Below are 27,991 nucleotides of genomic sequence, written 5' to 3'. Positions count from 1 at the left end.
ATGGAAAGCTGAAGTAAAACATGCTGTTTAAGGATTTGGCTGGGTATCAAAGGAAGTGTGCAGAAGTTCTGCAAGACATACTTTTTAAATCTTAGATGAAGGCAAATGCCTAAGGATGAAGGCGCTCTGTGTCAGAGTTGTGTGTTCCTTAGTTTCAAGTTGTATCTGTTAGTGTAATTGTGCACATACTCTTATGTTCTTTTTTAGGCTCTTCCCTCTCTTTTCATAAGAATTTCTTGAGCAATTTTAGATTCAATATTTCAGCAAAATCTACTGTGACCACAGGCAACTCTCCTTGTTCTTGACCTGGGCTAAGGGACACCACCCCTCCACACCCCCTTTCAGACCTCTGTCAACATTGTCTACCAAGCTTTCTCTTCCCCACTGTAAATCTTGCTATCCTGGCATCCATCCTGCTGGTCCCCCTTATGTCTCCGCTGTTGCGGTCGGCTCTTCCTGCCCATTTTCTCTTGTTAACAGGAACTGTGTGGCATGGTGACAGTTGTACTCCTCTTCCTCTCCCCCATGGCAGTTGCTTTCCCAGCACTGGTGGGTCACTAGCGTCTCCAAGCTCTCCGTTGCTGCCTTGCCTGCCACTGTGCAGGCTGGTCGCTTTGTTATTGTATTGTTTTTTTAATGTTCTCTGCTAAGCTTTCAGCATGTTGCAGGAGAGATTGCTGTGAAAGCTAGTAGCATCTCTGTGGCCATCTCTTATACGAACACTCATACTGCCCATGACAGTCAGGCTCTGCAGGCTGCAACTACCAGTAGCTCAAAATATGCAAGCCGTGCTAAAATTATAAAAAAAATTGCCCTAAAAAATGGTAGGGGGAAGTGGGGATCTAGTTTTAGGGTTGTGTGGTTTCTGGCTGTAACTGCAGCAGCATCCTCCCAGTCTCTGTGACCAGCACTGTGCAGGTGCTGTACTTGCTTGGGATGAAGTGCAGAGAAATGGGAAAAGAAAAAAGGAGGAGCAAATTTGCAGGTCAAAATAGCAACCTAAGTCACTTAGGCCTCGGTGTAGGGCTGAGAGCTAACAAGCTGTGATGGTTCACTGATTAAGTTGATCAAAGTATCTAGGTCATTAATAGGCTTGGCGGTGAGGTAAATAGACTTAATATATTTTTTTGGTTCAAGTTCACCAGTGCAGGGGATTAATTTTTTTGTTGTTGTTGTGTTAAATTGTTGTCTGACTGAGGATCAGAAACCTCGAGTTAACTGTTCTTTATTAAGAAGATCAAAACATTTCTCCTGTAAAGCATTTTAATATCGTTTCTCTTGTCCTATTAATTTCCAATTCAGTAAACACGGTTGCACTAAGTGTCTTTGGAGGAGTCTCAGTATAACAGTAACGTGTCATCTTTTTAATGTGAAATTGTATGGTAGCCCCTTATGACTTTTTAATATGGAGTAATTTTTTTGTGGCAATAGTTAAGTGGGCTTTACCAGCCTAAAAATTAGTTTCCTAATAAAAGGGGGCTAATCAGGATGCCTGGGTGCCTGTTCTATGTTTCGCTTTGGTGGTTTCAAAATAAAAATGACTGGTGCTACTTCCATCTTCTAATGTGGAGATTTTTATGTTAATTCTTGTGCCTGAAAGCACTTGGAGATCTTGGAGTAGGTGGTACAGGAGTATTTCTAAATAGGGCACTGTATTGGTTGAAGATTTGTTTCCATTGAGCTTCTCTGTAGTTGTTTTTTCAGAGAAACAGCTGCTAGAGAAATCAATGAGCAAACCATTCTCCAGGGTTCATGCACCTAAAGGTTTGCTAGAGGGTTAGTGCAAGCTGAAATCTCTCTGGAAACACAGTTGTTGTAGGACATAAGCTCGATAACTAGTTTGAAACAGTCTCTAAAACTTGTCAAGTTTTTCCTTCTGATTTTAAATTTCTTCTGTATTTATTTCCTCTTCATGCACAAAGAAGGAAACAAAGGAGCACTTTGTTTTACATTTACCACTTAGCGTAAACCACTGAGGTTTCCCGTAAGTAGTCTTAAACATCCAAAAGTGGGTTCAATGAGACTGTTCATGCATATGGCATCTTGTGTTTAAACAGGGTGACCAGTAATGCAATACTTTTGGCTTGGGGTACCACTGGCAAGGGGTAGCCTGTCTCTTTGCTTTTTTGCTGGTGGTTGACATAATATCACTGAATATCCAGAGGCATCTGGATATCTGGGAATGGTGTTACAGGGCAGCAGGGCCTGAGTCAGCTGTGGACAAGCAGTGGTTGTGTTACAGGGTGAGATAGCCAGAGCATGTGGCTGGCTGGGGGAAGTCAGCAGTGTCATAGATGCTGATAGCTGGTTTGCCCATTCAAATTATTGAAAAACAGCTTTTTTCTTTTTTTCTTTTTCCAGCAGAATAAAAGAAGATATTTTTATGCACTGATACTTTAAGTCATGTGGTGTGGGGGTTCTTGGTTGGTGCTAGGTGCCATAAGCCAGACTTGATATACCGTTGACCTGTTTGTTGCCTTTGAATCGAGTGGTGTCCTGGTAGCTCGCTTTTGCCAATGTCTAATGTCTTGTCTGGTGACTAGCAGGCTCTTAGCTGATTAAGTATTTCTTGAACCTATCTTACTGTCTCGAGTAACCTGAACACTGCGCATGGATGGTAGGTTTTTATCACTTGGTGATTACTTGGATTGATAGGGATATTTTACTGTTTGTTCCTGGAGACGAGATTGTCTTCTGTGCACAACTGTTGGGAATGGTGATCTCAAAAACCCTTAGACTGAAGTGCTGTCACCAGACACTGGGTATTTGTTGCATGAGATACTATTAATTACACTGTTAAATTTTTACTACACTGATCCCAATCATTTTTTTTCTCCCTAGCGTAGTCTTCAAACTACAGCTTCGCTTTCACTTGGTCCTATTGCTACCTTAGTGCATTAATATAAGCTGTTCCAAAGGAAGATTTTAGAGTTCTGCAGCTTGTTCTCAAGTCCATTTTCTTAAAGGAATGGTTTTATTGCTGACTCTTAAATACTGCCTAGAAAGATGTGTTTGAGATGCCCATGACTATTTTAGGCAGCTTTTAGTTGTATGTCCTCAATAAAAATTCCAACTTGAACTGATAAAATTGTAGTCAGGTCTTCATCAAGATCTCCTATCTACATATCATATAGAAATTTTACATATTGCCCTTAGTATATATTGGTGTTAACTGGCTGCCTCAACTCTCTGTAGAAAACACTATGTAGTTTTGAAACTGGGATAATGATATGGTCCTGGAGGATCCAAAGCTTTGTTCAACAATTCTGGGTTTATGTTCTGATGATAAATGTCAGGCTGCAGAGCACTTGTAATTTTTTTTAATGTTCTCTGTTATAGAAAGACTTTTTATCTCCACCAGTATAAAGCAATACCATGAGTTTCTCGGGTTTTAATTTTTTTGTGTATTATTAAATGCTGTTATAGTGCTGCCTGCATTTCTCTCATCTACTGCAGTCCTGATCTGTATGCATGCACTTTTCAAAATTTTATAGATTGTTATTGAGTAGGTAGGAGAGTACTGTCTTTCCAGCCACTGAAAGTGAAAATGGAGAACATTACTTGGATAACTATAGGAAGAAGAAAACAGAAAAAGGTAACTGTTGGTGTTGTGCATGGAGTTTCTCACCTAAATGCCTTCGTTTTACCTTTGTTCTCTGTCTTGTGTTTCTTTTTGACACAGGACAAAGTTTAAACTGCAAACTCCCTCTTGCTGCTGTTTTGCAGTGTTTACATAACACTAAATGCTTTTAACGACAGCTCAGCCTTTCACAAGCTGGCTGTTTCAGTCTTTTCACTTCTTTAACATCTTGTTCTCTCATCCATGTCTTTTAATTCTTACTTGGCTGCTGTCCTGCACCTTTCCTGAAGAGTCTCAGCTGCCTGTCTAGTAGATGTACTTCTTGGGACCTTTTTGTGGTTTCTGTACCTGCACACTTGCTGCTAGTTACTTTCACAAAATAACCTGTCAGATGTTACACACTAAAATACAAATACTCAAATCTGATCCAGTGGACTTGAACTGGTCCAAGGAGTCAGAACAGCATCCTGCCATGCTTGAGTTTGATTTCTTGCTCTACCATAAGTATCCCATGTGGCCTCAACATGCTGTTTAGTCTGCACGTTCCTTTTAGGGTTTCTGCTGACCCAGCTGCATCAGTTGCCAAGTAAATACACAGACCTGCAGGTAGAGCTGTGTCTCTCTGTTGCTGGTCTTGAATCATGGGCTTGACTTTAACACTCACACAACGTACAAACTTTTATGCTGGATCTAGAGTAGAGGTACTTCCCCAGGGTCAGTTTTCTGTCCTAGAAAAAGTGCATTGATTATAGACATGGTGGTAATGTTTGTGCCTGTCATCTTATCTGCAAAGAAAGGTAATAGTATATGCCTCTGAGCAGCTGAGGACTAGTAGTTACATGGAAGGCACTGTGCAGTGGTAATGGGCAAACACATAAAATACCAGATCTTGATGTAAAAATGACTTGTGTTGTTTTGATGTTTCTTTAGCTGCCCTTCCATGGGCGGCTAGCTTGACAGCTGCTACAAATAGTATGTCTGAAAATGCACGGGACTTTGCAAGCGGGTGAACAAAAGATGCAAGTTCCCTGATAGACAGGGTAGCAGTAGCTTCATCAAAGTCACTGTTGGATAGATCAGTTTGTAGAGACTCCAGCTCTGTTTTCCGTGGATTTGGATAGTAGTTACGGCCATGGCAGTGTGAAGACTTTGGGTAAAGACTTGCTGCAACTATGACAACGTTAGTAGGGCTACTGTGTGACGAAAGTGTGAAGGTTATCTGAAGGGCCCATTACTGGTTATTTGGCTGTAACATTCTTGTGGCTTACCAAGGGCACATATTTTCTGCTACTCTTCCTCTCAAGTGGGGAAGTGCTTAGAGGACTATTAGATTATGCCAGGCCAGAAACCTTTAAAATGGTAAATCTGAAATACCATATTCTGGGTTTTTTGAGAGGGGACCTTAAACTATATTACCTTACTGCAGCTGCAGCAAACATAATAGACCAAAGCAAACTGCAGTAGCATGTAGCAAGACAGTATAATGTGCAAGTCTAAACTATGATCTTGGAGTCTGCAATCACAGTGTTTTTTCTAAAGTAAATATCATGGGTTCGGGGGAATAACTTGTTTTGCAACATTTCCACACCAACAAATGTTCTACTATATAAAAGTGCTTTTATTGCTGTATCTGCTTCTGTTTATCAAATCGGTGTCTATACAGACTGGTGAAATACTAAGGTTAGATAAATTCACATTCCAAATTTGGATTGCCTCCTCTTCAGGTAAAAGCAGTATTTGATTTGTAGGGTTGGAGGGAGACCCTTTGCTTGTGTATGGGACTTGCTATGGAGCTTGTGTCTGCACTACCAGAAATTTCGTTGGTGGTTTGAGTTTGTCGTATAGCTGAAATTAAGCTTTCCAGGAGCTACTGAGCCACCACTGCCAGACTAACACAGGAAAGACTTATACTTCTGTTGCTGTGGTCTCTGCTGGCTGTTGGAAAGGGGGTTATTAAAACAGGTTGATATTCTGCAGCTGGATGATGCACATCAATCTGAATTGTGTTAATTTAGTCGCACAGAATTTGCAAGGTTTTTAGGAGAGGACTACTCCGTTTCATCCTCCTTCCCCTTTTCATCCAAATGAAAAAAGAATTCCTCCTGTAAAAAGGGATACTTCAGACTCAGACCATACCTTCCCCAGATACACCCCACCACCACCACCCCCGAGACATTTGAACACTGACTTAATATTTCTGCCTCATTTGCTCAGGTAATCTGTTGGATACTGTTCTTTTTTCTGAGAAGAATTAGGTGAGGTTTCTTAGGGAAAGACACTTGCTGTGGCTACTCAGTCTTCACCAGGGGAGTGAGCTCCCTTCCCCAAACTGCTTTCTCTCCTGCCTCTTCAGCATTTGTCCCCAGCCCGTGGCAGCTTGGAGCGCCAGGCCAAGAGCAGGGGGATAAGGTGAGGCATCCCTCTCACCATCAGCCTGGGCTTTGTTAGCATTGACCTCATTATCTCGCAGAGCAGTTGTTGGGTTTGTGGTTGATACTAGGTGCTAAATCTTAATGTATCTGCAAACAGAGAAGACAGCAAAATAAAGCTTTTCTGATTGCAAAGGTTGGGGCTGTCACAAAACACAGGTGGGTGTGCTGTTGTTGCCTGTTGGGGTGCTGCTGGAGAGTCTGTAACTACTTTTTTCCCAATTGTAGCAGTGTTGAGGAAACAGGACTTAGCTGCTGCTAGGTGTCCAGCAGCCTGCGATGGCTGTGGGGCAATGACGGGGCTCCAGAGAGGGTTTCCTGAGCAGCACCTTGCCTTGTGGACTCTAATCACTGATTAACCCACATAAGGGAAGACTGGAATAAAACAGATTAAAACAACAAATAGTATCTGTGCTGCCATCTTGTGAACCAGAATCTTATAACACCTTTAAGGTTATTTTGTAAATATGGCAGTGTTGCCATGGCAGCAGAAATCTGGTGTGGAAAAATGTTGCTGAAATGATTTATTGCTGATTTAGTGCACTATACAGGGTGGGCAAGTTATCACTGCTGCTTGCTTCTACTCATCTAAGTTGAATATGAAGTGCATCAGAAAGAAGAACTTCGATCAGGGAAACTAATATTCCAATAAACTTCATGCAGGTGTGCACAACTCAACAAAATGTAGTAATGTGCAGTGAGACTCATATTATTGTAATACTTATGCACAAAGAATCCATATATGAATGTTTCATAGTTTGCAGTGTAGTTATTACTGAAAGTCAGTATCCTCCCCGGTGCAATCATAATCATAAAAATTAGTTGAGATGCTGCTAAATCTAATGCTAGCTGGAGACCCAGAGGTCTGCAACTTCAAATTTGAACTGACTTATGGAAGCGTAAAAAAAAAATTAGAGCACTACAAGTTAATCCAAAATCTCTTGCTAAATGAAATGAGGCTCATTTTATGTGCTGAAGTTCAGAGATCTTGTGCAACCAAGGGATTCACAGTGTCATCCGTGACTCTTTCTTCACGTTACTTCTTGTATGCAACATAAGAGAAGGGGTGACTGAAATGACCTGCATCAGGCCTTCCTTCCCCACAATTCTCTGGTGACCCATGATGACAAAATATTAAGTTCTTCCCAACAAAGAGTAAAACTTGAGATTCAGTAGAGCCTATCACTGGAGTGTGAACCTAAAGCCTCAGATTTAGAAGCTGATATTTCCAGGGTGTCTGGCTCCAGGAGTAAGTTGGCAGCAGAGGGCTCTAGCCCAGACTTCAGCCAAGGCTCCCAAGTGATTTGAGCCTGAATGCACCAGAATGTGAGGAAAAAAATGTCTGAAGAAAGTAGTTTTCTTAGCTGCCTGCTCTGTCACTGTTCTCCACAGCCTTTTAGTAGGGTGTCCAAGCTTCTGCAGTTTTTTATACAACTCACTTTTTGCTGTCATTGTATTCAAATTGTCTTTACCTATTTTCATGGAATGGCTGGAACATTTCTCTGCGTTTGCTCTGGAAATAGCCTGTTACAGTTTGTGGAACAGTCTTTTCCTAAGACTTCTGGTTTAGGAGATGTATCATGCTAAACTTGCAGTCTAAAGAGAACAAATTTCAAAGTTAACACACAGTCTTTCTTGATAAATAGATCAGTGCCACCGCCACTCCTGCCCAGCCAAGCAACTCACCTTTCTTGCTTCTGCCACTCTTGCTCTCCTTTTTAAATCAGTATTTATGGGACTGTTGGTGGGTGAAAACATATTTTTTTTTGTGTGTGTTAAAAAACAAAAGCAAATGAAGAGTTAAGAGCCGAGTCTTCTTAAATCTTTAAATTCAGAAACTAGAAGCATAATAATGTGGAAGTAAAGTGGTGAGTTCTCATGCTTCAGACTATTGTATATTTCTGCATATCTTCAAATAAAAGTTTTGACTTGAAAATAATCCCATCACTTCACAGACTTTTAAAGTTAGAATCTAACACTTTGTTTTGGGACTGATTGTTGTTACTCTTATTTTCTAGCAACAAGACTTTTTCACCCTTTGTTTGGAATAAGATACCTGTATTGTAATCTCTAGGTCAACAGTCTGTTTCACTTCCCCACAGTATGTGTGTGCTGAACCAGACTGAAAGGCTGTGGTTGAGAGCCAGGGAGGCAGTAAAAACGTGGTAACTTAACTTTACCGTGTCTTCACTATACCTTTTTCATAGCAGCATCTAGCGGTCTGAGCTTTTGCTCTGGAGTCCCTTCTTTGCTTCTCCAAAGGACTGCTTCCCAGGAGGTGAAAACTCGGTGCCCTTGAATCCACATCTTGCAGCATAAATCTGAAAGGGCAGCTTAGAGCAAGTATAAATCTTGCTGCAAAATCCAGTGTGTGCCAAATGTGATGGGCTTTGGGTGGGTCATACAATGTATTCTCTCTTCTCTGCTGAAAGCTGGCTCTAGCATTTTCAGTCCCTTAGCCAGCCATGTGTGCTTTGCTGACCACACAGACTGTCAATGACAGCTTCATAACTGGTTAAGTTCATAGTGCAACGCTGGTGCTTCCAGTTCGCTTGACCCTTGCCTTGAATGAGATTCAGGTTTTTTTATGTTTTTAAAGTGCAAGCCTGAACTCATCGTACTGCTGCTGTTTCACATGGTCGAATGTGGAAACTGGAATCTCTTGGTGAGCAGCATGCTGTTTACTGTTCGTCCATCTGGCACAGAAGTCATCATTGTTATCTTGCCAGAAATTCACTGCTGAACTGCTCTGCCTCAAATTGCCAGGAGTCAAACCAGAATTGAGCAAAGCAAAAGAAAATTGTACCTCAATACTCGCTCCTGGCAGGCTTTCCAGTTCTATGTATTGGAATTAAAGTTTGGAGATATATTTCCATTGATCAGGTCTGGACTTGGGTTTTTTTTCTAAGGCAAATGCTTTGTTTCTGTGCATAATACTGCATTATTATGAAAATAAAAGCAAGCTGTATTTATGCATACTGCTGTATGATCTCAAGTATGTCCCTTCAGGAAAACACCTGTTTAAACAAGGCATGTTTGAACCCAAACGACAAGACCAAAACTGGCATGGGTAGCTCTGGGATTGTTCTAATAATAACTAATTTTTGATGGTGCTGCCCAGCACTTCTGGGATGTTGCATGTTTTGGTCTGCTTGCTGAGATTGCCTTTTGTCCCTCTACCATGGGGTGGGGTTTGGGGTTAGCTGTAATCAGCTAAAGGCAACCATCACGTTCACCACTGTAGCAGTTTTTCGTGGCATACATCTGTCAGTGAGGATTGTTAAGAATACACTATTAGTTATAGGATTGCATTGTAGAAAAAGAAATAGTGGAAACGCACATGCACATTTCATAGCTACAATGGTCTTATTCCATAAGCTTCATACTGAAGAAAAACCATACTCTCTAACATTGAGTTATAGGCTCTTCCTCTTGTATAGCCATGGTATTAACCAGTTTTTTTGCGGAACGGTTTCTACAACAGACTTAAAATCCGATGCTGATGTTGCAGTACAGTGTGCTCAGGAAAACAGTGGGTGAGCCAAAGGCAATGCTGCTTTTTTAGCTCTGAAGAAAAATAAATTGCTCTAAAGGTACCTATAAATCCTTATTGTCAGGTGGATATTCTCTGTTTCACTTAAAGAAACAGAAGTAGAAGGATTTATCTTTTTTTTTTTTTTTTTCCAGCCCAGTGTACTCCTGTTGTTGGCACCATGTCATATAATAATTCTCATAAACTTACTGAACTGTATCTTAAAAAGCAGAACCTCACAACCTTAAAGTAATGCTTCTTTCTGTTTAAAACCACAATTCCCTTTTAACTGAATCAGTGTAAAGGGAACAAAACTACTGTAATTTCAAGCACTGGGGAGAAAAGTACTACAGATATCTCAATAAATACTAGGACAGTGAGTAACAGAGTTGGGCAGCTGTATGCATAACTAAAACTTACAAGGTTGTTTGTATATTTGCAGGATTTCATGAAAATCCTGAGGCTTTTCCTTCCTCTGATTAAACTTGTGCAAAATGGAGTAAATACTTTCACAGTAGATCTTGCAGTAGTTAAGTTCTGCAACTTCCGGATATTCGTAAAACCTGTCTTGTATATAATGCATTTGTAACTGTGTTCTCAGTCTTGGAGACTGATTCACAAAAAATGAAAGTTACAGTTGCCCTATTGCAGACCTGTGACTTTTTCTAGAATGTGTATCACAGATTTTTTATTTTTTTTTTTTTTAGCTATAAATGGAAAGAAACTCCTTGCATCTTCTAGGTCTGTTCCATTTACCCCTCTCTATGTTTTTCCTTTTTTCCCCACTGATTTGCTAGTATTCTTTTAAAAAGAGGCTTGTTTGCTTATATGTTTATCTGGACTTGTTGGTTTGGCAATTGTATTCTTTATTGCCCTTTTTTTTTTTTTTTTTTTTTTTTGCTGGTTTCTTTGCTTCCTCATACTGTTTCCTGTTTGTTCCTCAGTGTATTGCAGTTACCCACTGGACAGTGTAGCTTCCCTACCCTATCCAGAACAGGATGGTTCCAGATTAATCTTAAAGGCTCATCATCACGGTGGAAACAAATCCAAACCAGCTTTGCTGCTGTTGAGTAACAGGAGGTTTAAAAAGCTGAGGAGTAGTTTTCACCTTGGATCAGCATCTCATTTAGAGCTTAGGGAACAACTCAGTTTTGCGTGGACCCTTTTATAAAACCAGACCCTACCCACCCAAATGCATCCTTTCCTCCCCAAACCAGCTCTTTGTGTCCCCAGAAGAGGAACTTGGAGGGTTATAAATTATAACCTAGACCTGCTCTGAAGGCTGCCGTTCTGTCCTGCTGTCGTGCTCGGGTTGCTATTAGCCCTTCCTTCCTAGCACTAAGGGATGCCTTGCTAATGGACCTGTAAGGCTGCTAAATCTAATACCTGGGCCAGTGCTGACACACAGAGGTCCTTCTGCTGGTGAACCTCAGTTGTATGGTGAAGAAAAGCCTGAGGAAGAGCTGCTTGTGATGAAATGGCAAATAGCAAGGCATGGCTGGCTTTCATGGGGAGCTCCTGCACCAGCTAATTTTGGGCCGTGGGAAAGTGGACTCTAAGTAACAAATTTTTGTACCAGAGCAGAGAAAAGCTATTTTGGAGGACACGTGTGTATCTTCAAAGACAGTTTCAGTGTAATTGGTTTTTTGGTGCCCTGGACTGAGGATGTCAGAAAAATGTTTTCACAAGAAAATTGAGAATTAGAAGTGTAAATGATCCAGTGCAAATTACCAAATGCTGCTCTGAGGACGTACAGTTCATCTCACTGGCGAGGGTCCACTGGACAATAGGTTCAGCTTCAGCTCATGGTGAATACCTCCTGTGGCTCAGCAAGCTCCTCCTCCTATCCATGCAACTCTTTCTCTAGAAGACACATTTTAGGAAATAAATTCTATAAAGAGCTAACTGGCTCAGGTGAAACCCACATTTGCTGGGAGTACACATTTTTTGTTTATTCTTCCTTCTTCTCTGTTTTGGAAAAGACAGATGTTGTGATGTTTTGCCTTAGTGTGTATATCTATTTAGCCTATAAAATGTCATCAATAAGGATGACTTTTGTGACCCTTGGCATGGACCCATAACACATGAACATGCAAAGCAGGATAGAGAAGGAAAACTTGTCAGGGGTACGATTCTCCTCACCGAACCAGCTTTTATACTGCCAATTACAGTTCTCTTAATGACATTCGCTCTGTGCAGTCTTGTGTGATATTATTGCAGATTTATGGCCGACGGTTTCCTGAAGAGCTATTTGGGTAGTCTGTGCTTCAGTGAAACAACTTTCATATGTCCTGTAACAAATCCAAAAGTGTAATGGGGTAGGTAATTTGTCTTGAGTTTTAACATGGAACAAAATGATGTAGTGAACTTTTTTCTTCTCTGTGGTAAGGGAAAAACTGGCTCAATTTCAACTTGAATCCCAGCTTTCTGGTTTCTGAAGTCACCCCTGTGGAGGTGATGTTAGATTTGTAATGCTGTCTCAAGCAGCATGCAGCAATGCTGCCTTAGTGACAGTAAGTAAAGTGAACCAATGTCTTCAGCTTTGTTCTTGTCCATTTGTAATGGTATTTAATGTCCTAAGAACAGCAGAGACTGCATAAGCACCAAAAAAAAAAGAAAAAGGAAAGAACTAACCAGTTTTATAGCTCTCGTAATGTAATTTAGCTGCTAGGAATAAGGATAATATCACAGGACTGAAACATTTAGACCACCCATGTAAGGAACTTCTGGTCCAGTGATTAGGATAGTAAACTTTTTCAGGAGTGCTTTGGTAGCAGTTTCTCTTGGCTACTCAACATAGACATAGTGGATAATATGGTTTTATGTCAGTTACTGGCCTTCTGAACTGGTTATATATTTGATAATTACTGTTTTCTATCTATCTATCATACCATATCTATCACATCAAAGTCTCAAAAACATAACATCACTAATTTACCACCTTGAAGGATTTAGTGACTGTTGGACTAGAAGCCGTCTCACTTGATGGGGCAGCAGGAATGTTTCAGCCAACTCACTGCCAGGCAGATCTCAAATGCATAAAGTGTGTGTCACGGGTGAATGTGGAGAGCTGCTGTGTGTTGTGGGAGGAGGATGAGCTCAGTGTCATACTGAGATGAACACTGCTGCAAGTTTGGATTGCAAGCACATCAGCTGCAGGAACCAGCCTCACCCAGCACATTGCTGGCCTTGAGGATGTTGAGGTTCAGCCCTGGCATAGTTATCACAGAAATTTTTGAATGCAAACATCAATAATGCACAGCACTCTGTTTTTTTTCTAGTTTCATCTTAAATTACTGCCTGTGTAAAAGCCTAGTGCTGTTCATAAGATCTGAGTCCGAACCCCTTAGGGTTTGTATACTTCAAAGCATGTTGTTTGGTTATTCATGGGTCACGACCACACAGTGCAGATACTATTCTCTAGTCATTTTGATCTGCCATTTGAATGAATTAAAGAATTTTCTCCTTAGCTTGCACCCTTTCCTCTTATGATTATGTTGTGGTAGTGACATTAAAAGTACAATGATTGTGGGTGAAAGGTGTGGCTTCTATTAAAATCACAAATAACAATGTTTGGCAAATGATGTCTCTGTAGATGGATGGAGGTCTGCTTGGACGAAGAGCTGCCCCCGACTACGGAGCTGGAGGAAGGCTTAAGAAACGGTGTTTACCTTGCCAAGCTAGCAAAATTCTTTGCCCCTAATGTGGTGTCAGACAAAAAGATCTATGATGTGAAGCAGGAACGCTATAAGGTAATAACTTTTTCAGTTCTCTCACCAACTAGACAAAAAAATTGTAATGTCTGTCTTCCAACGCTCAAGGCTATCCGAGCATAGTTAGTTACATTTCTGCATCTTTCATAAGACTGTCAGAACTAGACAGAAGACACACAGCACTAAAGCCAACATGATAAGTTAGAAATGTCTTACCCTTAGAAAAACTATGTTAGTGTCACCTAATGTTTTTAAAGCTAAGCAAATTACACTTCTGGCTCCAGGGAAAACATGAGTTTTAACATTTACACAATTATTTCTCATTAGGAATAGGAGCCAAAAGCAATTCAGTAATTAAAATTGATAACTATTACAAATTTTCCTCATCTTGTATGGAAGGACATTCACTTCATTAGATCTGTGTGTTTATTTTACCAAACTTAACACTGAGAAGCAAAAAGAAAAAAAAGATTCAAACACACACACACACCCCCCCCAAACTACTAGTGGTTAAACTTAGCTTGCTACCTGTGTGAGCTGTTCATTTACTCCAAGATATACAATACTATAGAAATATATACATGCATATGCAGTAGTCCCACTATGGAATGTATAATCTCACCGTGTAGAGGGCAGAGAAAAAATTTTAAATGAACATTTCTAAGGTGTAATCACTGGCTGTTGTTTGGGAGTTGAGAAATTAAGCTGTTCTAGGTCCCATATGGTTAAGAGAAACATGGTTAAGAATGGCTACATTTAAATGCTTCTCTAGAAAACCTCCAAAACTTGAGTTCAGGCTTCTTTTTCCCCTTTACCCTGACTCTTTAAAAATGAAAAAAACCCCATACGTTCCCACTTTGCTCTTTTAACTGCTGTTTGCATAGGCAGTAGGGAAGGTCAGGTATTCTGGTAGAGCAGCAACAGGAGGATCAATAATTAGAGAATTTTCTTTGTGATTTTTATCATTTTTTCTTTGTGTTTCCAATAGAGATCTGGGCTTCATTTCCGTCACACTGACAACACTGTGCAGTGGTTAAGAGCAATGGAGTCCATTGGTCTGCCTAAGGTAAGCCTTTAAATTTTAGCGAAGAAACTGGCTCAAGACACTTACTCACTGAGATTCCCTTTCATCTGCTTGAGCATAAATGGTTGCTTACAGTAGGTCTACAGGGAAGGGGTAATTCAGGAAACAAATCTGAAGAGAAAGTAATGCTGAAAGCAGTGGGAGTGTCAGTTGAGCTACTGTTGTCGGTGTGATCGGACTGAGGCTGCTGTGGATGAGTGCTTGCGTGAAAATGCTCAGGGTGCTTCTCCTGTGGGAAGACAAACAAGAGTGCTAGCAGTGTTTTACCTAGATCTTATTGCTAGTACAGTCTCTGTGGGGGCCTGAAAGGAATATGGTTTAAACCACAAAATTTAAATATTTGCTTCCTTTAGGTTACTACCTTCACCGTGTCTCTTGCTGCCTTTTCCTCTTAATGTACGTCCTAGTTTCTCTGTCTCTACCATGTTTCCAGACTGTCCTTGCACACTCCAGTGCCTCTACGTGGCTATGCTGCTGCTCCTCTTCCACCAGCTGCTTTCTTGGGTCACCTCTCATATTTATCTTCCTTGTGGGTCTTCGCTTGCCATCTCCCCCCTCTGCTGCTGTTTCTGGGTACCAGTGAGTCTTTTTTTGGATGAAAATCCTTTAAGAAAGGACTGTGTGGAAACACCTACTCTGCTTGTTTGGACATTTCGGCACCTGCATACAGCCTGTGGCTAGTACTCCCTTTTCCCAGGCTGCCCAGAAACCACCCCAGGGTGCCTGGGTGGGGACACCCCCAGCACTGCCCCATGCGCTGTGGTTCAGCACAACAGGGATGCTCAGACGGCTACCTGAAGGGCTGCAGGGACTACTGGCCAGTTACTGAGGGCAAACTTGGCGCAGGTGCCCATAAGCAGAAAAGGGCACCCATGACTGCCATCAGAAATGACATAGAGATGGGAAGGGTTCTGCCTTTCCCAGGTCAGGCCGTTTTTTCAGTCTAACTTGAGTCCTCTGTTTGGCTGGCTGATTTCCACCCTGCCATCTCTCCTCTGAAAGGTTTCGATTCTGTTGCGGAGGATGGTCCCCACAGGGCACTGTGCTCCTGACTTACTTATTCTTGTCCTATTAACCGTGGGATGGTGCAGCCCTGAATGCCCAGCCTAGGCTGGAAGCACACTGCCAACTCTCACAGTTAGCTAGGTCTTTTATTTTATTTTTGTGGAGAAGCAGTGTTTAGTGACTGGGATGAAAGCCAGAAACAAATTAGTGGTCGAACCAGAATTGGAACTTATGATGTGACTCTTTGGCTAAATTGTTTAATATTCCTCTCTGTAAATGATGTATTCATGAAGTTAAGGGTGTTGGCAAATAGAATTTTACATTTTTAAACCACATTTGATAGGTTTGGTTGGCAAATGAGTCTTTGCAAATTGTAACTGCATCCCAGATTTTGGGCATCTGTAAGAGGACAAGCCCTACTGACTGAGCTTGTGCCAAAGGAACTTTTCTAAAAATCTTGCTGAAATGCTGTCTGCTTATCTTCCTTTTTCCCTCCTTTTTATTTAGTAGTTGTTATTCTTTATTAAATTCTTCCTAATGAAAACTACTGATAAAGCTAAAATAACATCAGAAGAGACTTGATTCATAACTGTATAGAAGTAACAGTTAAAATTATGTAAGTTTAAGGTATGGTCTGCAGAGAGCTCATTTTAGCTACTTTTCTGCTCAGTAATATGTCTTCTCCTTTAACTGTGTGCTCTTTGTTTTTTAGATCTTTTATCCAGAGACTACAGATGTCTACGATAGGAAAAACATCCCTAGGATGATATATTGCATTCACGCTCTAAGGTAACTGGTGACGGGAGTAAATGTCAAAGTAACTGCCAAATATAGGAGTGTAAGTCTTAAAATGGCTTTAGGGTAACCAGTATATCAAAATCTGTCAGAATTTACAAGTTCATTAATCTGAAGTTGGAGAAAAAAGGTCCAACTTTTTCAGGATTATTGAACAAATTATTTTCAAAATAGAAATGAAGGACTGCTGAATTTAGTGTAGACATCCTCCTCTCAATGAGTACAGCACCCTCACAAAGTGCACATACCATTTCAAAACACATACTGCATCAGAAACCAAATAAATGAACAAAAACTTGGCAAAATACTAGTATAACTGTGGTAAAATATGCTAATCAGAGTGAAAATGATTAACTGACACCTTTCTGTTCCAAAAGTGCAAATAATTACTGTATTCTGAGGCTATCCATGTAAAAATTCAAATTTTCCAAGATTTTAAAGTTCTGAGCAACTTGATTTTGAATGTAAAGTCAGGAAGGTTTTGGCCTCATCACTGAAGGTAGAGCTTAAATTTTTATGTTCTGCCTTTAGAATTTTCTTGATGTTTAGCACTACAAGGAACTAACATCTACCTTGTAGTGTCCCTAGTGTAAGGCAGACAGATCCTCCTTCTTGTGGCTCTCCTAGCTCATTTCTTGCACGCAGAGACCTTTTCCTTTCGTTACTTTCTTTTAACTAAGCCAGCAGAGAACGTAATTAACTTATGTCCCAAAACTCTCTTCTATGTTCCTAATGGTGTTCAAAGGCACGTCTGCTGCTCCATCCAGCACTATAGATCAGGAACTATTCAATACATGCTGTAATTGAAATGTTTTAAGGTCTAATCCTTGAAATGATGTGCCCACTCTTGCACTCTATGTGCACTCACTGCCAAGAAATAGGTTAAACTACCAAAACTCATCATATTTCTTTCAAATGCTAGGTGTCCAGAGTTGACAGCCCTAGTATTTTTTGTCATTTTTCACAAGTTTTGCCACTTGAGATTATTATGTCTGGTTTAATATTTACTGGACAGTATCACCGGGACTGTCTGAAGGTAGCTGTCACCTAAAACTTGGTAATGCAATCTGTTCTGTCAGCAAGTGTCTTGCATAAGCTTGAAGTGATTTCCTGAAGTGCCTGCATGGGACTGATGTTAACCAGCTCAGGCTGACATGGTGGTCTGCGTTCCCCTCTGGCCATGTTATGGACCTGCTCAGATGTTTTGCAGTAGGTGGAAGAACACAATGAGGTTTTTCTATATTTGCTTCCTCGTGTATGGAGGAGGAATTTATAAACTACAGATTTGAATGCTACATGAACTATGAGCCCATCAGATAGGTATTTTTTTAAGATCTGCCTAATTGTTGCAATGGCAATAAGTCTTTTCATCTTGAGCTGAATTCTGCCATGATTTGACCTCTGATAGAAGTTTTCCTTTGTTCCTCTTGAACACGCCCCAAGGTTTTATGCCAGTATCAGAATTAGTCTGGTTGTCTCAGCTTTCACTTCCAAATTTGTCTTGTTTAAATTACTTTTTCTTGCTGTATATCAACACACAGCTATAACTCTGTACTTACAACCTATTACTTTAGAACTTGACTTTGTATGTGTCATGTGTCATGCCATACTAAAGGGGAATAGGCCTGCAATGCTTTCACTAATGATGCTTTCCCATGAAAGTGTAGGGCCCTGTGCCTGTATCCCACACAGGATATAAGAATTGAAGAAACAATTGTTGATCTTCATTTATTTCCATGCCCTTTCCAAAAATATATGTCATTAGTCCTGCACTGGAGTTTTTCAAAACAAACTCCAGTGTCAGTATTGAACGGCACACAGCCTACATTGAAAGCAGTCTGGGAAACAAAAAAATTAAGGACAGGGTGCTTACTTGGCTAGCGGCATTCCCAGTTGGGTTGACGTCAAAGGAACAATAAGCTGCAGGAGTCCATTTCTGTTCCCCTTCTGCTCTGGTTGTAGCTACTGACCTTGCTGGTGTCTGTCCCCAGAGCTCCATGCTGTGCATCTACCCACTCTACCCTCTGGGATACAGGGATAGTCAGAGGATCCTCTCCAGGAAGTCAGTACAGGGTTCACTGACCCTGGAAAAGTCCATGTCCCTGTTCTCAGGGTCCAGCATCACAGGATCTGGAAACAGAAATTGCAAGCAGGCTTTTCACCTCTGCAGCTGTAGCGTATGCACATGACTGCTGCATGAAGAATCACCATTGGGTTTAAATGCTGAATTCTAATGCATCTTGGAGCACATGCTCAAATTTCAAGGGCTTATAACTTGGGAAAACTGAGCGCTTTCTCAGAGAGGTGTGGGGTTGACCTACTTCCCATTCTTCCTTAGTTGTTACGAAGTCATTACTCCAAAGCAACATGATTATTGAGCTTTCCAACAAAACAACTTTCAACAAAAATATTTTCTTATTCTCATTTGTGGAAATCCTGAATCCATCTTTAGTTGAGATTTTTCCTACATGAATTCATTTATGCACAGTCAGTGTACATAATTTAAGTGCTTAAAATTGATGGATATGTCCTGGTTCAAGTCTGAAATGAAGACCATTGCACTTACAGTACTTGGAACAACTTGTACTGTCAAATACAGCACTACTCTGGCCAGAAAGGATTGACTTAGCAAACAATTTCTAGACTCCTGTTGAATATAATTATTATATTATAATGCTTTTCTCCTGTTGAAACACAAATACTTAAAGCCTAACTTGAAAAATACAAAGACAAAGGTCTCACTTCTTGCACCATTTCTCTTGTGAAAGCCTATTTGCACATCTTCCTGGACTAAACAAAGTTAAGAACTGTTTCATGTAAATTAAGATGTTAACAGTGATTCTTGTTCATAAATAGTAGTGCTTACGAGATTTTTATTTTCCCTGAAAAATTTAGTTTTCGCATGATCTGCAAGGAGATTACTGCTACATCCTAGACAAACTATCCCTCTGAAGTTGAATAGCTTCAAAACATTGTTTTCCTAAGAATCAGTAGAATAACAAGCACGTGATTTGTTTTTGTTGTGGTTTTTGTTTTTTGTTTGTTGGTTTGTTTTTTTTTAAAAAAACATGTTATTTTCAGATGTGTTTCTTACAGCATGTTATACATGACCTAAGTATAAAACAAGACCCAGGAAGCTCTGCCTGATATGAACTGCAGCTCTGTGTGGGCGGTGCACAGGGAACTTCACCTGGGAACTGCTCTTTCCCCTTTGTTTCTGTCCTGCTCCTGATGTCTCATATCCAGCTTTCTTAATGCCAAGACTCCCTGGTTTTGGCTTTATGTGGGTTCCCTGAGGTTCAAGTTACACTGTAAAAGCATTAAGCAAGCTGTTTCAAGTGAAATTATACCAAAATAAAGAGTAGAAGAGTCTTTGTGTTCCCTGCAAGACTTAAAACACATTTTCAGCACCACCTGGTGGTTAATAAGTTTATCCAAACAAAGGAGCCTAGGAATTAACGCACATGGCTCAATATCCTTCTGGAAGTGCTCAACAGCAAAAATGTGAGTCTTTCATGCTTATATAACTTTTTCTTCCTCTGTCTTTTGTTGTGGTGACTCCCTGAAAAGCCAGCATAGCTGGCTGATGGTCACAATGCTGCTGATCCCCGTAACTGTTTGCTTGATGCACAGCGCTTCACCCAGGACTGTGTCCCCTATCTCAAACTTAAACTAAAATCTCTTCAAAAGCACACAGGGAAAGACACTTAGGTAGATCAGGGTAACAGAGTAACCTGGTTCATTACTATAGTCATGTGGCTCTTTTTCCTGCTATAGCAACTTGCATTTAAAACTTTGAAAGGCGGGAATGGCAGCGGCAATGATTTTGAGGGGCTGCAGCAGTCAAAACAGTGTCAACCTACATGAGATGTGCTGTTGTGTGCATCCAGGTTATGACAGGGCAGAGGAGAAGCTGTGGTAACATGGAAGATGAAATGGTGACTCTGTGTGCTCTGAAACAAACGTGACAGCTGCAAACACTTGCTTTGAAATATCATCCCATAATTTTCTAACAGTAAAAAAAACCACAACAACAAAACACAAGAGAGAAATGTGCCCTTCTTGAAACACAAAAAAACAAGCCACAATGCACATTTGCAACGTATGAAGTTGGGGTGAAGTAATTTAGAAGAGGTGCAAAATAATCCTTTTGGAGGAATGCTTTACTTAAGTCTTGTTTTTAATATTTACCTTTTTGATCCCTGCTTCAAAATTCATGAGCTTATTGAATTTCACTGATAAATTATAGAGACACCAGTCTTTTGTACATAAATACATACCTTGTGTTTGGAAAAATTGAGAAAATATGTATGAACTTAGATGTTTTTCAGATAGCTATACTTATCATTCCTAGAGTTCTGGGGTGCTATTTTTCATGCTATATTGAATAAAAAAAAAAATTAGTTCCTGGGTAGCACTTTAAATTGAGCTTTCTTTGTTTTCCAAAACTAAATAGCTAATGGCAAATACACTTGAAATGGGCTTGGATAGACTTACAGGTCCTTGTTCCTCTAGACTTAGTAAGAAGAGCATCAGTGATTTCTGTGTCTTCAGCTATTAATTACAGGGATGTAATAATGCAAGTCAAAACAGTACATAGATCCAAAGCTATAAGCTGTACTAAAGTGCATTCACATCTTGATTTCCCCCATCCCACCCCAATATTTACTTTTGAATTTCTTTAACTGTCTTCCACTGAGGTTTTCTATTTGTTTACATACTTTCTGTGATCTGAGATACACTTACAGTGCCCCTCTTAGAGATGCTTCTTTGAAACATCATGTCAAAAAAGACTTTTCTTTCTGTAAGACTTAAAAATACAGTATTAAGGAAACTGTAGGGTTAATTTATTCCATATTGGCCCATGAAAGTCAAGGGTTAAAGGACAAGCTTCATAAAAGCACTTTTCTCTTGTACGGAAAGCAAACACCTCAACCACATGCAGGACTTAAATTCTAATTTTCTTCTTTGCAGTTTATATCTGTTCAAACTAGGATTAGCACCACAGATCCAGGACCTACTGGGAAAAGTAGACTTCACAGGTAATAAACTGCTTATCTAATCACGTTAGATGGTTTCTTCACCCAGTAAATCTGCTAACATTGTACATATTTTCTATTATGGTCTTTCTCCTCCTGCAAGGGTGTTCTGGACACATCCTAATTAAATAGGTAGGAGGCAGCTATTTTTAATGAATATCAGTCCCTGAAGGACAGAAGGGAGTGAATTTGCATGGAATACTTGTCGTATCTTAGATTCCTTCAAAATGGGGAGGAAAAACTGCTAAGAATCCCTGGCCACAAGCACTTTCAAAAACATTGCACCCATATTTGTAAGTATGGTGATTCATAATTAAATTGTTACGACTTTATTCTGATAATATTTCTTTTTTGTGTGTGTGAACAGAGGAAGAAATCAGCAACATGCGAAAGGAGCTAGAGAAATACGGTATACAGATGCCATCTTTTAGTAAAATTGGTGGGATTCTGGCCAGTGAATTATCAGTGGATGAAGCTGCATGTAAGTGTGGCTCTTGTTTTCTTTTCTACTTGAAAATATGACAGAATCCTAACAAAATATTGTCTGTATTTCAATTCACCTAGTTTGCCACCTATTGATAAATAAGAGGAAAAGCAAGCAAGTTTTCATTGGCTATCACACTTCATCATTACAAGACCTCTTGCAGTTTTTCAGTCTGCACTTTCAAGCATCTCCATTGAACCATAGGAAGTGCTACCAGGAACAAAGATTTCTTACAATCTTTTGCATGGATCTAATGTTCTGGTAGCTAGTGCTCCTCTAGAGTGACAAATTGCTTCTGCACCATAGAGGGTACGACGGAGATAGCCACGGGAACAAGGTTTCTTTTTTGAGCCTCATCCCTCTGTTGGGCTCTTGCAGTTTTCCTCATACTTCCGATCAGGTTGCTGTGAGGACAAGGCACTGTTCCAGACAAGCAACTCTCTTATGTATGGCAGTGCAACCGCTTGCCTCTGTGGGCAGTTTTCAGTCTCTCTAACTGCATGCTGTAGCTCACACACCAGGTAGAACCCTGCTTGAAGGGCACATGCTGCTGGTGCATCCAAAAGAAGCTTTCCTTTCTGGGGGGACTGATGCGCATTTATGGTCCTTTTGAGTCTGTCTTGAACAACATCCACTCAAAAACAAAATTAAATGGGTTTTTTTTGCTGCCCGAGCCTATCCATCTGTAAATCTGGGTGGGTTTTTTTTCTCCATTTCAGGTTTGTTTTTTTGTTTGGTTGGTTGGTTTGTTTTGTTTTGGTTTTTTTGTGGAATGAAGTGATAAATTTTAAAAATAATTTAAAAAATATAATTGCTTGAACTTAAATGACTTGAAATGAAGTGTGTCCACTTAAATCCACACGAGCTCTAGATATTTTGTTCAAAATCCTAGCCTTTTTCAGAGGGGCAAACTGAAAATCAGAGGGGCTGGCACAGTAGGTCGTTGATACAAACCAGTAACAGTACTGCAGACTGTACACCGGGAGGTGGGAGGAATAAAGGCTGCCTTATAATTAAATTCCATTGCAACTTTGTTAAACCTTGCAAAGTAGTATAATTGAAACAAGCTGATTCATGATGTTATTTAGTGTGCTGAAATTTCCAGACCTTAACTTAAAACACACTTCATGTTGTTTTACATTGTCTGTGTTGTATATTTTTGAGCCTGCTGTAGCTTAATACGTGCACGCTTCTGCAAAGCTAGCTCTTAAAATACTGCTTTTGGAAGTCAGGGTAGTTTGTCTCCTTTTTTAGCAAGTTTTCAGAAATTTAGTGTCTCCCAAGCACTTTTCATGGAAGGAAGGAAGCTCCCTGGAAGATGAAAGGGCTGCAACTTCCTTCTCTGAAAGCTGTTTATAGTGTGTGTAGGTTTTCCTTTAACTTCTGAAGTGTTTTCAGTCTTCCATAGAAAAGCAGGGTTTGCTGATGCTAGCTGGTGTCCCTTTGGGCAAGGAGTGTGCTGCAGATAACGTGCCCTGCCCCAGAACAGGAAACGTCTGCTATGGGAACCCTCACACACTAGTGAGACTGGACACGGAGATCCTGCTGGAGGAAAGGTTCTACCACTCTGCCTGCGAAATGGAGTAAGAAAATGGAGATAGGAAGCGAAACGGCTGCTGATGACTCCTGCTGTGCTGTCAGCAGTAGTAGGAATCAGCATGCAAAGAGTAAGCTTGAGCACTTTCAGAGTGAGCTTATTTGGCAAGTAACCCTCTCTGTTATTCCATGCCTCCAGGCTACTCTTTCAAGTCCAGTCAGGCTGAGAGAGCTGGGGTTGTTCAGCCTGGAGAAGAGAAGGCTCTGGGGAGACCTCATAGCAGCCTTCCAATATCTGAAGGGAGCCTACAGGGCAGCCGGAGAGGGACTCTTTGCCAGGAAATGTAGTGACAGGACATGGGTAATGGTTTTAAATTGGAAGAGGGGAGATTTAGATTAGATCTTAGGAGGAAATTCTTTACTGTGAGGGTGGTGAAGCACTGGAACAGGTTGCCCAAGGAAGTTGTGGATGCCCCATCCCTGGAAGTGTTTAAGGCCAGGCTGGATGGGGCTTTGGGCAACCTGCTCTAGTGGAGGTGTCCCTGCCCATGGCAGGGGGGTTGGAACTCAATGATCTTTAAGGTCCCTTCCCCAACTCTAACCGTTCTATGATTCTCACTGTTTCTCTTGGTAGATGGGTTCACAACATCCACCAATACCTGTTCACATTTCTCCTAACCTTGAACCTACTATTTTTTTGCTAGCTCTGCTTACATCAGTGAGGCCTCTTACACAGCTGTGGAAGAGATTACATCCTTCCTATGTGTTTTGTTATATGAGGATGTGGGTGTGACTTGTGTGTCTAAGAATGGCAGTCTTCTCTTATCTCCTCATGCTGGTTTGGGTCTTCATATTATCACCAAATATTTCAACTTGGAAGGGACCCATAAAGGGTCATTGGGTCCACCTCCCCTGCTCCTCACAGGATGACTTAAAACTAAACCATAGGACTAAGAGTGTTGTCCAGAGGCTCCTTGAACTGACAGGCTTGGCTCTGCAACCACTTCCCTGGGGACCCTGCTTCAGTGACCGATCACCCTCCCCGTGAAGAATCTTTTCTTAATGTCCAATCTGAACTTCCTCTGTAAAATTCAGTGTCAAAAGAACCAGTGTTTCTCTCTGCTTGCTTCTCCTCCACCATACCTGCTGTTTGTGTTTCCCATCTGATGCTGTGCTGAACTGAGCTAGAGCAAAAGCATTTTAGAACAACTTTCTAGCATGAATTTAATGCTAGGCAATGGGTTATTCACCAACAGTTAGACAAGTTGTTCCAGTAATTTCTGTCTCTGAGAATATATAGCTACACTTCATGCTTTATTTGCCTATCTTGAGTTTCCAATGGTCCGCTCTTCAGTTCTACGTTAGTATAACTCTTTGTTTTTCTAAAAACTGAAATTTCCTGATCATTGACAAGCATCTTTCATTTCTTTCATATACTGGAAGAAACGGAAGGCTCTAAACTGAGATATATAGACCCTCAGTCAAGCTTAATTCAAAAAAGTGCTTTTTACTGAATGCTATTCTCCACTTTAGCAAAACCATGCAGGGCCATGTAGCAAGTAAATACTGATAGAATAAGGAAAAATGGCATTTGTGTTTTGCCTTGCACATCTCATTTGCAGCATGAAAATAAAACCTAGACAAGCTGCTGTGATGATAAATGGGGAGCTGCTGTGCTCCTCCTTTGGGGTAAGATCTAGATAAACATTGATCGGGAATCACATTGTATACAGTAATGCCTGTAAAATCTTTGAGATAACTATGCCACCAGTCATTAGAGTCTCTATGTGGCATGAAGGTTCAGATAAACAGTAGCTCTAGTGAAAGTCCTTCATCTAGAGTGATCTTAGGGCCAAATGTGTGCAGGGAATACCTGGGAAGGGTGTTAGCTGTTACTTGACTCCTAATTCAGTTGGAAGAGGGTTTGATTTTGTGCATTCATGGAAATTTGCTGACTTTTCTGACTCTAGTGGTCTAGTGGGAGGTGTCCCTGCCCATGGCAGGTGGGTTGGAACTAGATGATCTTTAAGATCCCTTCCAACCCAGACCATTCGATGATTCTATGACTCTTAAAGTCAAGCATTTGCTTAGTAGTCGAAGTTTTCTTGTTTTCTCAAAGGAAAGGTCAAAAGGAAACTTCAGCTGGTCAATGACTGTAGTGGGTCTTACGGCACTTTTTCCCCTTCTCCTGTGCAATAACATTTTGAGAACCCTGCAAGGCCCTTTTGGTGTTCTTCCTCCCCCCCACCCCCCCCATTTAAAGTTTGCTGTCCTGTGGCTTTGCAGGTGATAGAAGTAGGGACCGTTACATCACTACCTCTCTGGTTCCTCAACTGCTCATGGAGATCCTCAGTTAGGATAGGAGCTGGTTCATTCCAGGCAGGCTTAGATGTGGCGTATAGGGCAGCACCCTGCCTGGGGAGTCTTAACTATATTTTCTGGAGGACAAGTTTCATGGCATTTGAATTTCCTTATTCTTGTGTTGCATCTTTCAGATATAGTTACTTTAGACAATACTTTCATATGTCTCGTATCTTTATGGACACAAGAGCAGCTTTAAGAGAAAAACTACCAAAAATGCTTTCAGTTCCTGCACGTAATCACCTTTTAAATGACATAGGACTTCAACAATAAAATGCAACTCATGTTTTATTTTCTGTCAGTAAAATAGTAACCCCTAGTTGGGCGAAGGGTGAACATGGAACAGAGAGCAATGTGTCACCTTCAAACAAGCGTTGAGTGCTTCTGTTGCTGCAGTGTAGGGGAAACACTAGGAGTGGGATATTTGAAGGGGAATATGTAAATTGTTCTACATATATTAAACCCACATTTCAAATAAATCAGTGGAAAGAGCAACAGTTTTGAATATGTTTTGCTTCCTGACACTTAGGAGTGTGCTTTTAATTCTAGTGCATGCAGCAGTAATAGCAATTAATGAAGCTATTGAGAAGGGAATAGCTGAGCAAACCATTGCAACTCTGAGGAACCCAAATGCAATGTTGCTAAACGTGGACGAGGAACTTGCACAGGACTATCAGAATGAACTCCTTGAAGCTAAACGGAGAAAAGAATCAAATGCAAGACTTAAGGTAGTGGTATTTTATTAGCACTCCTAGTGTACGTATTCCTTCATGTTGCTTTCCATGTTGTGGTATTACTGTTTTAAAAATTAACTTAAATTAATTTTAAAAATTAGTGCAATTAGGGGGAAAAAACACTTTTAAGATAAATAAGAGAAATAATGGTAATACAACAAGCTGACAGCCAATTTCATAAGAAAATGATTACTAGGAGTGTGATGTAGCTTAACTGGATAAAATATCAGAAGACAGAAAGAAAAAAATATTTCCCCTATCAACTGCTTTAGAAAATACAAATTTTCTGTTTAAAAAGTTGCAAAAAGAATTATACCTTTAAGTATAACCTCTGCCACAGAGCTTTAATGTAAAATTATTTGCTTTGTTTTTTACATGACAGCTAATGCTTTTTGTAGTTGAAAAATGCTACACTGTATTTACATGGCTATTTTACGGGAAGCAGAAAATATTGGTCAGCCAGTTACCGCGAAGTACTAATAACTTTAGTTCATGTGGTCAACAAATTCCTTTACAAATACCTCCAGTAAATATTTCAGCTGATACAGTTTTAATAACTCCCACTAATAGCTTTTCTCTCTGCAAAGTTTTTGTGTGTACTAGCAACAATTTTGTTTTCTTAGAATGGCACGATCTCTGAAGAAGAGAGAGACGTCTACGAGGAGTTGCTGACACAAGCTGAGATTCAAGGCAATATCAATAAGATAAACAGTAAGACATTCTGGATCCTTATAGAAGTCTGCACATAACGTGATCTCCCAGATTCCAGCTGAATGCGACTTGAATCCACATGAACAAAACAAATATTTCTGTGAAAACTTTTAAAATATGCAAAAGTAGTTAATGTTTGTCTACAACAGTTTTTTCTTGCTGCTCCTTTTCTACTAATCTTTTGCGGGGCTAATGTCTGTGTTTGTGGTTTTTGCTGTGAGGATTCCTTGGTTCAGAATCAAATCATTTATTGCCTGCTCTGTTTTCTTACGTTTGAGTTCCTTTTGTGTGCAGAATACTGTAAATTTTGACCCCCTCTTCTATATAGAGCCAAAATTAATTCATAAGCTTTCAGTTAGCTGTGGCTGAACTGCTCCCACATGGGCTTGCACAGCACAGAGTCTCCCTTTGTAGGATTTGGTCTTGAAGTAGACAATCCTCTGCTGGACAATGATTGCTGCCCTAGCTGGCTTTTACAAATAGTGAGATGCTGACAGCGATGGACTTTTTTTTTTTTTTTTTTTTTTTTTTTTTTGCGAAAGCGTATTTGCTGTTTTATAAACATTGTTTTCATTTCAGTTCACATAGCTTTAGTCCAAGTGAATGAGGCTATTGGCCGGCAAGATGAAGTGGCACTGATGGCAGGTCTGAACCGTCCTGCTCTGAGCCTACTTGAAGTTCTGCCACAAAATTCCTCATGGTACCTATTGCAATTGTGTGATTCTAAAGAACAGAAAATGCAGGTAATTGAATGAAACAGGCATTATGCATCAGTTGACATTTTTTTAGCTGAATTTAATCCAGAGGGAAATTGCCTTTACTCTGCCTTCAGCAACACTTATGGAACTGTTCTATAAAAGTTTTAGAATAATTGATGTACTAATTGACACCAAAGTGGTTGCATTTGCACTAAAGAGCATGATGCTCTTATAAGTAGTTATTAAGACTTAAGAAGAAAATTTGAGTTATAGCATGCAGCCCCTATGTT

General features: G+C 40.4%; 1 protein-coding gene across 2 annotated transcripts in view; it reads left to right on the top strand.

Annotated features, from left to right (window-relative positions):
• IQGAP2 (IQ motif containing GTPase activating protein 2) overlaps positions 1–27,991 on the top strand; it is a 107,637-nt gene that overhangs the window by 30,969 nt on the left and 48,677 nt on the right. Inside the window, exons 2-8 of one of the 2 annotated variants that reach the window (XM_074166862.1) lie at positions 13,137–13,293; positions 14,243–14,320; positions 16,056–16,132; positions 21,113–21,180; positions 21,545–21,658; positions 26,108–26,286; positions 26,916–27,003. In XM_074166862.1, the coding sequence (XP_074022963.1) occupies positions 13,137–13,293; positions 14,243–14,320; positions 16,056–16,132; positions 21,113–21,180; positions 21,545–21,658; positions 26,108–26,286; positions 26,916–27,003 (761 nt within the window). Of the gene's footprint in view, positions 1–13,136; positions 13,294–14,242; positions 14,321–16,055; positions 16,133–21,112; positions 21,181–21,544; positions 21,659–26,107; positions 26,293–26,915; positions 27,004–27,991 lie in introns of both variants that reach the window. The other variant, XM_074166863.1, reaches the window with a different exon arrangement.

The sequence above is a fragment of the Numenius arquata genome, chromosome Z, assembly GCF_964106895.1.
Source record: "Numenius arquata chromosome Z, bNumArq3.hap1.1, whole genome shotgun sequence".
Lineage (NCBI taxonomy): Eukaryota > Metazoa > Chordata > Aves > Charadriiformes > Scolopacidae > Numenius > Numenius arquata.
The sequence above is the reverse complement of the archived record's forward strand: the minus strand, read 5'-3'. Positions and strand labels throughout refer to the sequence as shown.